Source organism: Nerophis ophidion, linkage group LG02 (genome assembly GCF_033978795.1).
Source record: "Nerophis ophidion isolate RoL-2023_Sa linkage group LG02, RoL_Noph_v1.0, whole genome shotgun sequence".
Classification (NCBI taxonomy): Eukaryota; Metazoa; Chordata; class Actinopteri; order Syngnathiformes; family Syngnathidae; genus Nerophis; species Nerophis ophidion.
Window position 1 is genome coordinate 42600041 of NC_084612.1, and position 14540 is coordinate 42614580.

Sequence of the window (14540 nt, forward strand, 5' to 3'; positions counted from 1 at the left end):
TCCCAACTACTTTGGCACGTGTTGCAGACATGAAATTCTAAATTAATTATTATTTCCAAAAAAAAAAATAAAGTTTATGAGTTTTAACATCAAATATCTTGTCTTTGTAGTGCATTCAATTGTATATGGGTTGAAAAGGATTTTCAAATCATTGTATTCCGTTTATATTTACATCTAACACAATTTCCCAACTCATATGGAAACGGGGTTTGTATATAGAGAGATATGTAATTTTCATCCTTTGGCTAGATTTTAGCTTTGTAAAGGGTATTTCAATAAGTAAAAAGTACAGTAGATACTTGATTTTGATGATGTAATGCTCATAAGGGTATTCTAGTAAAATATGCAGAGATGAGATGTGTCAATATCAAAGTATTATGTTGAATCACTTTTTGTCAGGCAATAATACATTTAATGAAAATAATATATCCAGAAATTGTATATTTACTATGTGCACGAAGAAATAATAGCTAAAATTGTATGTAGCTTCTAAACAAGAAATAGGTTTTAGCACATCAATATCGGACTAACAGGCCCTTAAATCTCATTAACGCCAGAGAAAAGGAAAACTGTCATTTTTCGGACGTGGTAAAGACCTAATTAATGTTAAACACATAGTGCTACAGTAACCACAAAAATAGAGTGTTTGTCTTACATGTATTAATCCGCTGTGTACAGACGAAGCAAAGCAATCCAGGTTTAGCGAGCGGTGCACGTTCCCACGAAGGGAATCAACTTTTTGCAGGGATTCAAATTTGCGAACAACTGGTCTTTTTGTCGACTGGAACCAGGAAAGTCCTAGTGAAATGTCTTCCTTTTTAAGTGAAATCCTCTCATACACACTTACTGCCTTACGGGAAATCTGTTCTTAGTATGGTTGTTTCATGAATTAATTGAAAATAGGTTGGATCTTTTAATACAGTGGTCCCCAACTGGGCCATGGCCCGATTGGTACCGGGCTGCAGAAGAATTTTTTATTCATTTTTATAAAAAAAAAAAAAAGTCATAATTTTTTTATTAAATCAACATAAAAAACACAATATACACTTACAATTAGTGCACCAACCACAAAAACCTCCCTTTTTTATGACAAAAACTTCCCTTTTTCATGACAAAGAAAAAAAATAAAACAAGCATCCCCCCCCCCAGGCCGCAGGACAAATTATAAAGCGGTCCGCGGATACAAAAAGTTTGGGGACCACTGTTTTAATGGACTTAAATGAAAAGTCTGTATTTGTCACAATAATAATACAAACGTAAATGTCTACAGAATGTACTCCAAAAACGACAGTTAAAAAAAAGAAAACAATTAGCATGAACAATGTAACACATAACACATCGTTATATATTTATACTACACATTTTTCACATTGCTCAGTAGTATTTTAAAATATCATTCTACGGCAATTCTATTTTAGCATAAGGCCAGGGCCCATTATTGGGCCGCGAGCGCCCCTATGAGGCCACCAAAAAAATTAAGTTTCCCAGTTGTGGTTTGTTATGGGCCGCAGTGGTACTCACTTGTAATACACTTTTCCACTACTTGTGGCAGTAATGATGATCTCAAACAAACAGAAGTTTGGAGCTACAGTCATAAAGAAGTTTCTTCAGCGCAAAAAATTATGACTAAATCGGTGAAGCTGTATTTTCATTGGCAATTACATTAAATTGGCAGTTTAGTTAAGAAACAAATCCATTATTAATTGTGTTTATTTATGTTGGCTCAAAATAATTGTATGTACATGTATTTTTTCGTCAGTTATTTAGAAGTCCCTTTATATGCAGTATATTTTTGGTTAATATTTATGTTTCTAATCAGCCTGATCTATACTCGAGTTTTTTTTTTAATTTCACTTCTTACTAAGCTGTTTCAATGGACAGCGTTTGTCATAAAGCATCCCAAAGGTATTAAAAATAATACCTAGATTTACATATGGTTCGTATCATTTGAAAAGGTTGTAAACTGTAATTAGTTTAGATATGATTATTGAATATGATTAATATCAAGAGGAAACTTACAAATTCAATGTTGATATTTAATTGGGCCCTTGGGCCTTCTGTAGTGGAAATGTTAAGTCCTGAGCTCAAAAAGGTTAAGAACCCATGTTCTATGTGGTATATCGACCATCATTTTAGCAATATATAATACTACAAAGACCCAAATATCTCTTCAATGAACCAGCCTATGAATCAAATGTATACCTGTACAATCGTATAAATACCACAATATTGTATTTATAAACAATGAAAAAGTACACCACACAATGTGAAAGTTTAATATGGCAATAACAGCTCAAAAGACACATTTGATTTTTAAATGCAATGTGAAACAAAAACATTGGTTGAACACAAAGTGCAATGATTAAATGATGGCTGAAGCCAATTAGTATGATTAGTAGTCAGTGCACAGAGTTAGTGATCTAGTGGCTCACTTATTCCCCTAAAAAGAGGAAACATGAAAAACATAAAAGCTGCATTTTTATAATCCCCATATCAGAACACATCATTCAGGTTCAGCAATACATGTCAACTCACCAATTTATATACTTAACAAACATCTGTTTACATTTGGACGTCTTCAACTCTATCCCCTGCATGTTTTAGTTGCCTGAATTTACTTGTGATAATAATAAACTATATTAACTGGATACAATACCACCAACGACACTTTTAGAAAATGTGCACATAAGAAAGATGAACACTTCAGCAAATATAAATGTAAAAGTAAGTCATTCAAAGTAGGGATGGGTACCTTTCACATTCTAACCAATATGGTACCGATTTCCTGTACCTGTAAATAGATACCGGTAATAAACGGTACCAATTTTTGGTACACTTTTCTATGTATTATCTAGTAGACTTTGCAAGCAGTTGCAATTCCAAGACGAACGAGTGTGTTGCCTTGTCAGGAAGTAGTCTTTGCCAATAAGTTGAATGTGCCAGTCTTGTCTTTTTTGAGTCCTACAACGTATTTATACTCTAAGTATCCTACTAATTACACACAAGCTGGTTAATTGTAACCTGCACCTTAGTCGTACTTTTCATTACCAAATTCGGAGGGTTTAAAATTGCCATGTAATATCGCTAATGCTAATTGGTAGGATTTGTAAGGCATCAAGCTAGCACATTTTGAAAAGTGGAGCCGTATTTTGAGTGCTTTATATTAGACATACTCACTTTGTTTGTATGGAAAATTGTAAATTACAGATATCATAAAATTGACTATTTCCCACGTTTTAATTTTTACTCAAAAACCTGCACATCTAATTCAATTCTAGTTGGTGCCAGATAGTATAAAATCATGTTTGTGTTTGTTGGTGTTCAGGTCATATAATCCACAAAGGTTGAATCGATGCAAAGAGACTCTTCTGAAACATCTTCAACAAAAAAGCCCGGTTGCTTCCATTTGGCCTTTGAAAATATTATAAAACACCTTTCAGTCAAGTAATAAAGGCAAAAAACAAAAAAGTGGGTTAACCGGTCCTGCACGGTGTTCCTTATTTTTCAGGTAGTTGGCAACACAATCCCCATCCCTACTTCAAAGTAACACAGGCATATGTTTCAAAATAATAAAAATGCATACATAGCACATAGTGTATTACAAAAATCACCACATTTCTTTCTTTCCAGACAACAAAACTGACTTCTCCAATTATAGCTTTATATTATAAAATAACATTATACAAGGGAAAGCAAGCTTCATTCCACTCTGAGTCCCAACACTTCAATGCTCATCACAATTACACAAAATAATACAGCATAGTGAGGAACATTTGCAGCCCTACTGATTTTGTAAGTTTACAAAGATGTGAACAGTAAATCATTTTTATGGTGGATTTATTTTAGTGAAGTAAAGTAGAGTGAATTATATTTATATAGCGCTTCATTAAAACCAGGGTGGGTGGCACTGGGAGCAGGTAGGAAAAGTATCTTGCCCAAGGACAAAACAGCAATGACTAGGATGGCGGAAGCGGGGATTTAAACCTGGAACGCTCAAGTTGCTGGCAAGACCGCTCTACCAACCGAGTTGGTGATTTAAAAAAATAGTTTATAAAATAATTAGTCCATCCATCCATCCATTTTCTACCGCTTATTCCCTTTCGGGGTCGCGGGGGGCGCTGGCGCCTATTATTTGATTGAAGTACATATTACATTTGAGTGAAATAAGTATTGAATTACTGTGTTCACGAAACACACAAGTTAAGAAAGTACTCCTTATCTCCACCCATTATGTGTACAGAATACACCTGTCACACCAACACTTCATTCAAAACGCTTCACCACCATGAACGAGACAAAAGGAGAGACAAATTCTAAAAAAAAACTACAATACACCACTACAACTATAAAAAAAACTACAATGCACTACTACAACTACAAACCACTACTGCATCTATTAAAAAACTACAATACACTACTTCAACCAAAAAAAAAACTACAAAGCACTACATCTATAAAAAAAACTACAATATACTACTACAACTACAATAAAGTCGGATGGATCTCTGTTGTTGACAGTAATTAATTTACACCAACTAAAAACTACTTTTTGTATTGGGATCAGATACTTATTTACTGCAATCCAATACAAATGAATTAATATATATATATATTTTTTGTAATTCCATTACTTGGTACAATAAAGCTAACACAAAAATGTGGTATTCATATATTTGTAAGAGTAAACTTAATCAGGAGATTAGGTTAGATCATATGACAAAAGTAAAAAGTTAGTGAAAAGTGTCTTAGTGGCTTCATGAGCACAGGCAGAGTAGAAATAAGGGAATCGACAGGTGATGACACTTCAAAATGTTGAACAATACTGATACAGTTCCTGCTTTTTTGCAGACACTGCATCCATCCGCCTGCTCCAACCTTCCCTCATTCAAGAAGATCCCGAAAGACTTGAACTCCCGCCAACCCAAAGAGTGCAATCCGCCCTTTTCTAGCTGCAAACTATGGCCTTAGATTTTGACGTGCTGATTCTCATTCCAGAAGCTTCACACTTAGCTGTGTGTAGCTCAGCATACCTTCATGATCCAATCAAATGAAATAGTGGCTATGAACCCTCATTTATCATATGGTTTTCACTCGATGCAGTGTGATGCTACGAGTATTCTGCTAGCTACCAAAAATAATGAGTATTTATTTCTCAGAGTGAAAATTGTTCGTTCACAAAAAATAGGGCTTTCACTTCACCATTTTACAAGGTAAAGTGCATGTGTCAGCATTTTTAGCTCATCCACTGTTTTACATATCAGCAGGTATTTCATATGCCCATGTATTGTGTCTGTGTTTACTTTCACAAGTGCTTTTTTAAAAGGTGGGGAAGTTCAAGTCTTTTACACAATGGGGTCACACAGAAAAATTGATGCGGGGAACAGATGTATCGATACAACTTCTTCATCTGACACAATACCAATATTGCCGCATTGAGTATTGGCTGATACCACTACTGATCTGAAACGCTATCAGCAGTAATGCTTACTTATATACTTGTAATATTTAGTAGTATGGCTTGTTAGAAAAGGCTTGATCTAGTGAATTTACTCAGATTAATGGCAGGTATAAAAAAGTACCAACTTATTGTTTTATTAATAGTCTAGAATAGATTTATGCTGTATTTAAGTTGAAGTGGAGTGGTAATTGTTTTTATGGCGACACATATAACCACGATAACTGATGTATTTGCAATCCCATAGTTGTTTTTGTGCTGATATTGGATCAGGACACCTAGTGTGGGGCCGCATGTCATTTTTCTATTTATTATACATGCTAAAATCAATCCAACACAGGTATACACGTCAAGTCACAAAGGGAACCTCCTTAGATTTGTTGGTTCTCATTAATTTTGTTTACTATTATTAATATGTTAACTAATATTTTTTAGAGCTCTAACTAACTCAAATCTTGCAAACACGTTATTCAAAAATGTACACACCCCCTGCAAAAAAACTTTAACAAAAGGCAAGTGAGAAAGACCTGCCACAAGTGTCGGCTCGACAGGACATCTGGCAGGATGCAAGGAACTTTGATCTTGGACAGGGGTGTCCAAAGTTTTTTATTGGACCACGACCTGCTCTAAAAATCTAACTAATTAATTATTAAGGAGTTATTTCAGATACAACAACTATTTGCGTTGTCACCAATAATACAAAAACTAAGATAGTGTTATTTTTCTCAAATCATTTAGCATATACTGATGAGCACTGCATTGGTTTTAGCAAATTTCATGTAAAAATCATGTAAAGTGGCCCTGTGCATTCTTTAGTTTTTCACTATGCCACCCTCAGTGGACACCCATAATACTTAAGTAAATAATCTTCCAAGTCATAAAAACTGCAGAAAAAAATAAATGAATATAAGTAATGGGACAAGTAAATGGGTTATAACACAAATTATCAATGAACAAAAGCCGGCAGGGGACCTCAAGGGAGGGGGAATCGATCAACGGATTGTGAATACGCCCTTAAACAACAAGATTGGTTGTTAAAATTTAAACCTTTCCCTTTTAAAGTCACAAGGTGTCAGGTGACAGTTGCTGTCATCAGTTTATCCAGGCGTAGTTATACAGACCATTGTCCTTCCATAACTGACAACGAGCAGCCGAATAGTTGTTGACAACAACGAGGCTGCTGGACAAGAGTGCTGTGGCTGCTGGATAATCTGGCCATGAGTCTTCCATTTTACCTGCAAGAGGGAAACATTCTCTTTATTTTCCATCCACACCAGTGAAATTTGTTGCACTTGTTCCAGGACCTATTTCAGACATTTTCTGAAGATTTTATCTAAATCTGTCCATTAGTTATGTTGATAATTATTGGATTAAGCAAATGGTTTGCATTTTTTTATGAATCAGCACATGCCAACATGGTGTCGCTGCTTGTTTTTTCAGGAAGTTGGCCACCCTATATACGATATATATATATATATATATATATATATATATATATATATATATATATATATATATATATATATATATATATATGTATATATATTAGAGATGCGCGGTTTGCGGTCTCGTCCGCGGTCGGGCGGGTGACATGACGAAGAAATAGATTTTAATTCGATTCGGGCGGGTGGCGGTTGAACCATTCGGAAATGTTTGATATACATGGTTTTGGGATCGGTATCCTTTACCATTCAAAGAGCCATTTAGGACCCGTGTCACAAAGCGAAGAAGACAATAGGAGACGCAAACAATCTTTAGAATGACTGCAGGCAGTCACCCTGTATTAGGGCGTGCTATGAAGCCATTGGCTTTGTCGCCTTCTACAACATGTACGATCTGCTTGTCAGTCCAGCAACATGTGGTGTGTGGCTTCCGCAGACACACGCACATGACTGCAAGGCATACTGGGTGACACAGAGTACACTAATGGTTGTGATATAAACAATTTTAACACTCTTAGTAATATGCACCGCTATGTAAAGCCAAACCAAACAAGAATGACAAACACATTTCGGGAGAAAATCCTCACAGTAACACAACATAAACGCAACACAACACATACCCAGAATCCTTTGCATCCATGACACTTCCTGACTATTTTATACACCCCGCTAGCAGCAAACCCCGCCACCCGCCCCCCCCCCCCCGTGCGTCGGTAAGGTGGGGGGGTTGGGGGTGCGGGGGTGTAAAATATATTTAGGGCGTGTCACGGATGCAAAGGATTCTGGGTATTTGTTGTGTTGCGTTTATGTTGTGTTACTGTGAAGATGTTCTCCCGAAATGTGTTTGTCATTCTTGTTTGGTGTGACTTCACAGCGTGGCGTATATTAGTAAGAGTGTTGAAATTGTTTATATCACAACCATTAGTGGACTCTGTAATAAGAACATTTTCTATTATATCAAACATATATATAGTGGATTAGGTAGTGCCTTTAAGGCCATGTACACACAAACACTGAAAGTTTCAAAAACACATTTGGGGTTAAATCAATCTCCATCCACACAGGTGTAGTTTCAAAATAGAATGGAGTAGAATAGAAAGTACTTTATTGATTCCTGGGGGTCTATGTCAACACACAAACGCATACACCTGCTGTAATGCACATTTTATTCAATCAGAAACCTGAAAAAAGCAGCAATATCTGACTTGGTGCAGCATTACACCTCCTATAGTGTTTATTTTGATATATTTTAGATGTACAACGACATGTACATTATCTTTAAAACCTGCCTGCACGTACACAGAATCCTGGGAACATTAATAGAGTGAATGCACGCCTTTGCTGCTGAAACCCAACACTCATAGAATTATAACATGTTCATCAAAATGGTGATGTATTACATGTGCAGTGTAGTGTACATTATTTCTAAAATCAGCACGCACTAACGAGCCAAGGAAACCATTTTGCATGTTTAAGTGCCTAAATAAAGTACACAGACGTGCGTTTGCCGCTCCAAAACTATCATGGAATTATAAAGCATTTAATTATGGATATAGTGATATGGTAAATGTGTAATGAAGTGTTTATTGTCTTTACCATCAGTACACACTACAAGAAGGACGCTACATTATGTTTTTTTATTTAATTGGTTGATTTTTATGCGCGAGGAGGGTCGCGCCCAGCTCGTGGAAGCAAGACACGTAAGTTAACGTCAAGATTTGTCGTTAAACAAGGACTAAAAACATAAGATAATGTTTCAGTTTTCTTATGACACATAAAGTCTTGCTTGTCAAATTTGCTCCACCAGGTGGTCTGTCAGCGATTGTATCCAAAACACCTGACTGTCATTTGCACAAAGCCCATTTTGATTTGTCTTTTTTTATTAATGTTGAGTGAAAAGAGCAGCATGTTTACATTCAAACATACACTAAAGTCATCGTATAGTGTGTTTAAAGCCAGCAAGCCAGTGTTGTTGAGTTTGGAAATGACAGCGCACAACCGTGACGTCATCACAAGTCTCCGTTTGTGCCGTGTACACGCATACGCTAAGCGGAGTGTTTTGGATCTCTACACTTGGGCCGGCGTTTGTAAGTCTGCCTTTTTAAAAACAAAAGTATGCGTCTGCGTGTGGACAAAAGGCCTAAACGTGAGCTTTGACTACTAATGAGGCAAAATGGCATATAAAAATAAATAAATAATAAAATAAAAAATAAATAACTTAAAGACGCCTGGCCGCAGCAAAAATTCCTCGAATATATTTCGTAATCGAATTACTCGAGTTACTCTAGGAATTGTTTCAGCTCTATTTTTTTGCTATGAATTGTTTCCTTCCATAATATTTAAAGTTTAATATCCATCCATCCATCCATCATCTTCCGCTTATCCGAGGTCGGGTCGCGGGGGCAGCAGCCTAAGCAGGGAAGCCCAGACTTCCCTATCTCCAGCCACTTCGTCTAGCTCTTCCCGGGGGATCCCGAGGCGTTCCCAGGCCAGCCGGGAGACATAGTCTTCCCAACGTGTCCTGGGTCTTCCCCGTGGCCTCCTACCAGCTGGACGTGCCCTAAACACATCCCTAGGGAGGCGTTCGGGTGGCATCCTGACCAGATGCCCGAACCACCTCATCTGGCTCCTCTCGATGTGGAGGAGCAGCGGCTTTACGTTGAGCTCCTCCCGGATGGCAGAGCTTCTCACCCTATCTCTAAGGGAGAGCCCCGCCACCCGGCGGAGGAAACTCATTTCGGCTGCTTGTACCCGTGATCTTATCCTTTCGGTCATGACCCAAAGCTCATGACCATAGGTGAGGATGGGAACGTAGATCGACTGGTAAATTGAGAGCTTTGCCTTCCGGCTCAGCTCCTTCTTCACCACAACGGATCGATACAACGTCCGCATTACTGAAGACGCCGCACCGATCCGCCTGTCGATCTCACGATCCACTCTTCCCCCACTCGTGAACAAGACTCCTAGGTACTTGAACTCCTCCACTTGGGGCAGGGTCTCCTCCCCAACCCGGAGATGGCACTCCACCCTTTTCCAGGAGAGAACCATGGACTCGGACTTGGAGGTGCTGATTCTCATTCCGGTCGCTTCACACTTGGCTGCGAACCGATCCAGTGAGAGCTGAAGATCCCAGCCAGATGAAGCCATCAGTTTTGAGTTTAATAATTTTATAAAAAACATCAACTGACGATGACACTCACTTGCGGTTTACGTAAACACACACCTGTTCTGGCGAAGTGCACAAGGTGTCTTGTTATGAGGTCCTGGAATTGCTTGTCCTGATCAGAGGGTGGTGTCTCCAAAATGAAGTCGAGTCCACCAAAGAAGGCCACAATGTCCAAGCAGTGGAAGGAGAAGCGGCTGTTAAAAGGAATCAGCCCAGCAGATGTGTTGACTGGTCCAGAAGGTGTGTGTGTGACCACATAGCGATAAACGGGACTCTGAAGGGCCACTGCAGTAAAGAAAAAACTAAAGTCAGTGATTTTGATTTTAATGTGAGGCAAAAATCCCAAATCATACAAGGTAAAGATTAAATCATATACCAAGATGTGCAGACTGGTGAACCTACTTTATTACACTTAAATGGGTCATATTGGGATTTTTTTTCTACAAACCCCGTTTCCATATGAGTTGGGAAATTGTGTTAGATGTAAATATAAACGGAATACAATGATTTGCAAATAATTTTCAACCCATATTCAATTGAATGCACTACAAAGACAAGATATTTGATGTTCAAACTCATAAACTTTATTTTTTTTTTGCAAATAATAATTAACTTAGAATTTCATGGCTGCAACACAAGCCAAAGTAGTTGGGAAAGGGCATGTTCACCACTGAGTTACATCACCTTTTCTTTTAACAACACTCAATAAACGTTTGGGAACTGAGGAAACTAACTGTTGAAGCTTTGAAAGTTGAATTATTTCCCATTCTTCAGTCGTTCAACAGTCCGGGGTCTCCGCTGTCGTATTTTACGCTTCGTAATGCGCCACACATTTTCGATGGGAGACAGGTCTGGACTGCGGGCGGGCCAGGAAAGTACCCGCACTTTCTTTTTACGAAGACACGCTGTTGTAACACTTGTCTTGCTGAAATAAGCAGGGGCGTCCATGATAACAGCGCTTGGATGAAAACATATGTTGCTCCAAAACCTGTATGGACCTTTCAGCATTAATGGTGCCTTCATAGATGTGTAAGTTACCCATGCCTTGAGCACTAATACACCCCCATACCATCACAGATGCTGGCTTTTGAACTTTGCGCCTATAACAATCCGAATGGTTATTTTCCTCTTTGTTCTGGAGGACACCACGTCCTCTGTTTCCAAATATAATTTAAAATGTAATTCGTCAGACCACAGAACACCTTTCCATTTTGCATCAGTCCATCTTAGGTGAGCTCGGGCCCAGCCAAGCCGGCCGCGTTTCAGGATATCGTTAAAAAATGGGTTTGGCTTTGCATAGTAGAGTTTTAACTTGCACTTACAGATGTAGCGACCAACTGTAGTTGGTGACAGTGGTTTTAGCAAATGTTCCTGAGCCCATGTGGTGAAATCCTTTACACACTGATGTCTGTTTTTGATGCAGGACCGCCTGAGGGAGCAAAAGTCCGTAATATTATCGCTTATGTGCAGTGAGTTCTCCGGATTCTCTGAACTTTTTGAGGATTTTACGGACCGTAGATGGTGAAATCCCTAAATTCCTTGCAATAGCTCGTTGAGAAATGTTGTTCTAAAACTGTTCGACAATTTGCTTAAAAAGTGGTGACCCTCACCTCATCCTTGTTTGTGAATTACTTAGCATTTCACGGAAGCTGCTTTTATACCCAATCATGGCACCCAACTGTTCCCAATGAGCCTGCACACCTGTGGGATGTTCCATATAAGTGTTAATGAGCATTCTTCAACTTTATCAGTATTTGTTGCCACCTTTCCCAACTTCTTTGTCACGTGTTGCTGGCCTCAAATTCTAAAGTTAATGATTATTTGCAAAAAAAAAATGTTTATCAGTTTGAACATCAAATATGTTGTCTTTGTAGCATATTCAACTGAATATGGGTTGAAAATGATTTGCAAATCATTGTATTCCGTTTATATTAACATCTAACACAATTTCCCAACTCATATTGAAATGGGGTTTGTACAAACACTTTCCACTACATAAAATGTAATGGTGAGTATTTGATCAAAATTTTGCATGGATTATGTTTTACAGATCATCTTCAAGCGGCTTTCTGACCGTCTTTTCCGATGGTCTCTTTAGAATGTGCCATTTTGTGGGCGATCTTATTTACCTGCCAAATCATTCCCCCAGACCCAGCCCCCTTCGACAGCCCTTTTGTATTTTTTCTACTTCCCCATTAAGTCTACTGACAGACATAAGTTATAAATATACGCTATTTTTGATTAGAAATGGTAAAGGCATTATATGATGCATGTGCATGTATGAGACAGTCTGCCCCACAACAAAAGGATAAAGAAAAATAAGGAACTTATTGACTACAACTGAATAAACATGTTGGAATTGTGCAAAGCTGTTTGGGTAAACCTGACTATATACGGAGCGATCCTCCAACGTAAGAAAGGCAAATATGTCAATAAAGTCTCAAAGTCTTAACGCTATTTCCAACTTTTACTACCAATCTTATGATAAAAGAATGGCACAATTCCAACAGATTTTACCTCCCGTAAAAAACTTTCATCTCCGTGAGTGAAGTGAATTATATTTATATAGTGCTTTTTTCTAGTGATTCAAAGCGCTTTACATAGTGAAACCCAATATCTAAGTTACATTTAAACCAGTGTGGGTGGCACTGGGAGCAGGTGGGTAAAGTGCCTTGCCCAAGGACACAACATCTGCGACTAGGATGGCGGAAGCAGAAATCGAACCTGCAACTCTCAAGTTGCTGGCACGGCCACTCTACCAACCGAGCTATGCCGCCCGTGAGTCCGTGCTTGCCCGTACACACAACAACACTTTCTCATTCTACGCCAATCATCCATCTTTCAGGCACGAACCTGCAACCCTCAAGTTGCTGGCACGGCCACTCTACCAACCAAGCTATGCCGCCCGTGAGTCCGTGCTTCCCCGTACACACAACAACACTTTCTCCTTCCACGCCAATCATCAATCTTTCAGGCACGGACGGTGTGTTGGCAAACATGGGAAAAACTGACATTAAATTCAAACCACACAAAGATTAAACATTACCACCAGCAGGTCGTTACAGTATGAATTGATATATATAGCCTATTATTTGCACACTATTGACAAGTGATGTACCGAAAATTCGACCACCGAAAGGAGACTTTGATTACCGCAAACAGTGTAGCCAAACCCGGATGTAAACAAGATGCACGCCATTATCTGTAGTGGTGTCAGCATGGCTGCGATGTTGATGGAACCAGATATTCCCGTGGACAGCGATCTACAAAATGTGCAAATATTATGAGGACAGCGGTGGCTTTTAAAAAGAGGAAATTCAAACTGGAGCATCCTGAAGCAAGTGTGACGTCCATGCTTGCGGTAGCTCACCTCTTTCGTCAGGGACATTGAGGGACAGAAGTTAAGAGTCTCTAAAGACGACTGCATTTTATAATAACACCAGAAGATTAGATTTGTTGCTAGTAGTTATTAATTAAAATAAAATAAAAAAGTCATTAAAAGTCTCTCGAATGACACTTGAAAAATTCTCAAAGTACATTGTACAATAAGCAACAACAATTGAAAATACGGCAAAACGATATCTTAATATCATTTAATAATAACAGATTAGTTTTTAAATGTATGTATACATTTTTTTAGCCTTTTTATCCAATCCAATCGACTGTATTTATATAGTTTGGAAAACAATAGGTTTCAAAAAGTGCTGCACAGGAGTTAAACCACACATTTAGAAGCAGGATATAAAATAAGGAGTCAATTGTAAAAAACCCTAGTAGCTTTTTTTTTATTTAAGAAAATCATATCATCAAAGCAGATTTGGCAAAATAGTCGATGGCATCAGTGGCCACGCCCATAATCACTCCCCTGACCATGCCACCGCCATGGGTATCTTGGCTGTCTCGTGGAAACCCTGTTGTATGTTAAATTTTATGAGTGATTTTGCCATTTCCCATATAATATCAAGTTAATTTGGAGTGTGGTGCACTTGCACTTGTAAAAAAAGAATTCTTAAAGGAAACTTGTTGTGCTTCTGACACTGTCTTGTTGACATACAGTGGTCAGTGTGTCATGTTACATCAAACATATCGGTGACAGTGTTGTAACGCACACAATCGTAAAAAATTACCGGTAGATTACTCATTACTAAAAAAAAAGATTATTATGTAAAAGCGGTTTTCCAAACATTCAAAAACCATTAAATTATCAAATTATTTTGAGAGTATATTGTTTCAGACTTATAATAGTTTAAAAATAGTATTGTTAATCCTGTCGCCAGTTTCTGTTTGTTTGTGTGAGAAATTGTGTGTGCGTGTGTGTGTGTGTGTGTATGTGTGTGTGTAAAAGAGTGGTAATTTTATGTTAAGCTGTTTAAAAAAGCATAATGTTTATTACTCACCAGCTGTTTGATTGTAGAGGGCATCTCAGTTGTAGTTTTGATTAACAACTTTGGAGGTGTTGAAATCATGTATAATCATT

General features: G+C 38.1%; 1 protein-coding gene across 2 annotated transcripts in view; it reads right to left on the reverse strand.

Annotated features, from left to right (window-relative positions):
- Window positions 1-2260: 2260 nt before the first annotated feature.
- The window catches only part of si:ch211-71n6.4 (para-nitrobenzyl esterase), a 45624-nt gene continuing 33344 nt past the window's right edge, over window positions 2261-14540 (reverse strand). For both annotated transcript variants that reach the window (XM_061884070.1, XM_061884062.1), the window contains 2 exons: window positions 10121-10348; window positions 2261-6690 (listed from right to left, as the gene is read on the reverse strand). In XM_061884070.1, the coding sequence (XP_061740054.1) occupies window positions 6548-6690; window positions 10121-10348 (371 nt within the window). In that variant the 3' untranslated portion in view covers window positions 2261-6547. The remainder of the gene's footprint in view (window positions 6691-10120; window positions 10349-14540) is intronic.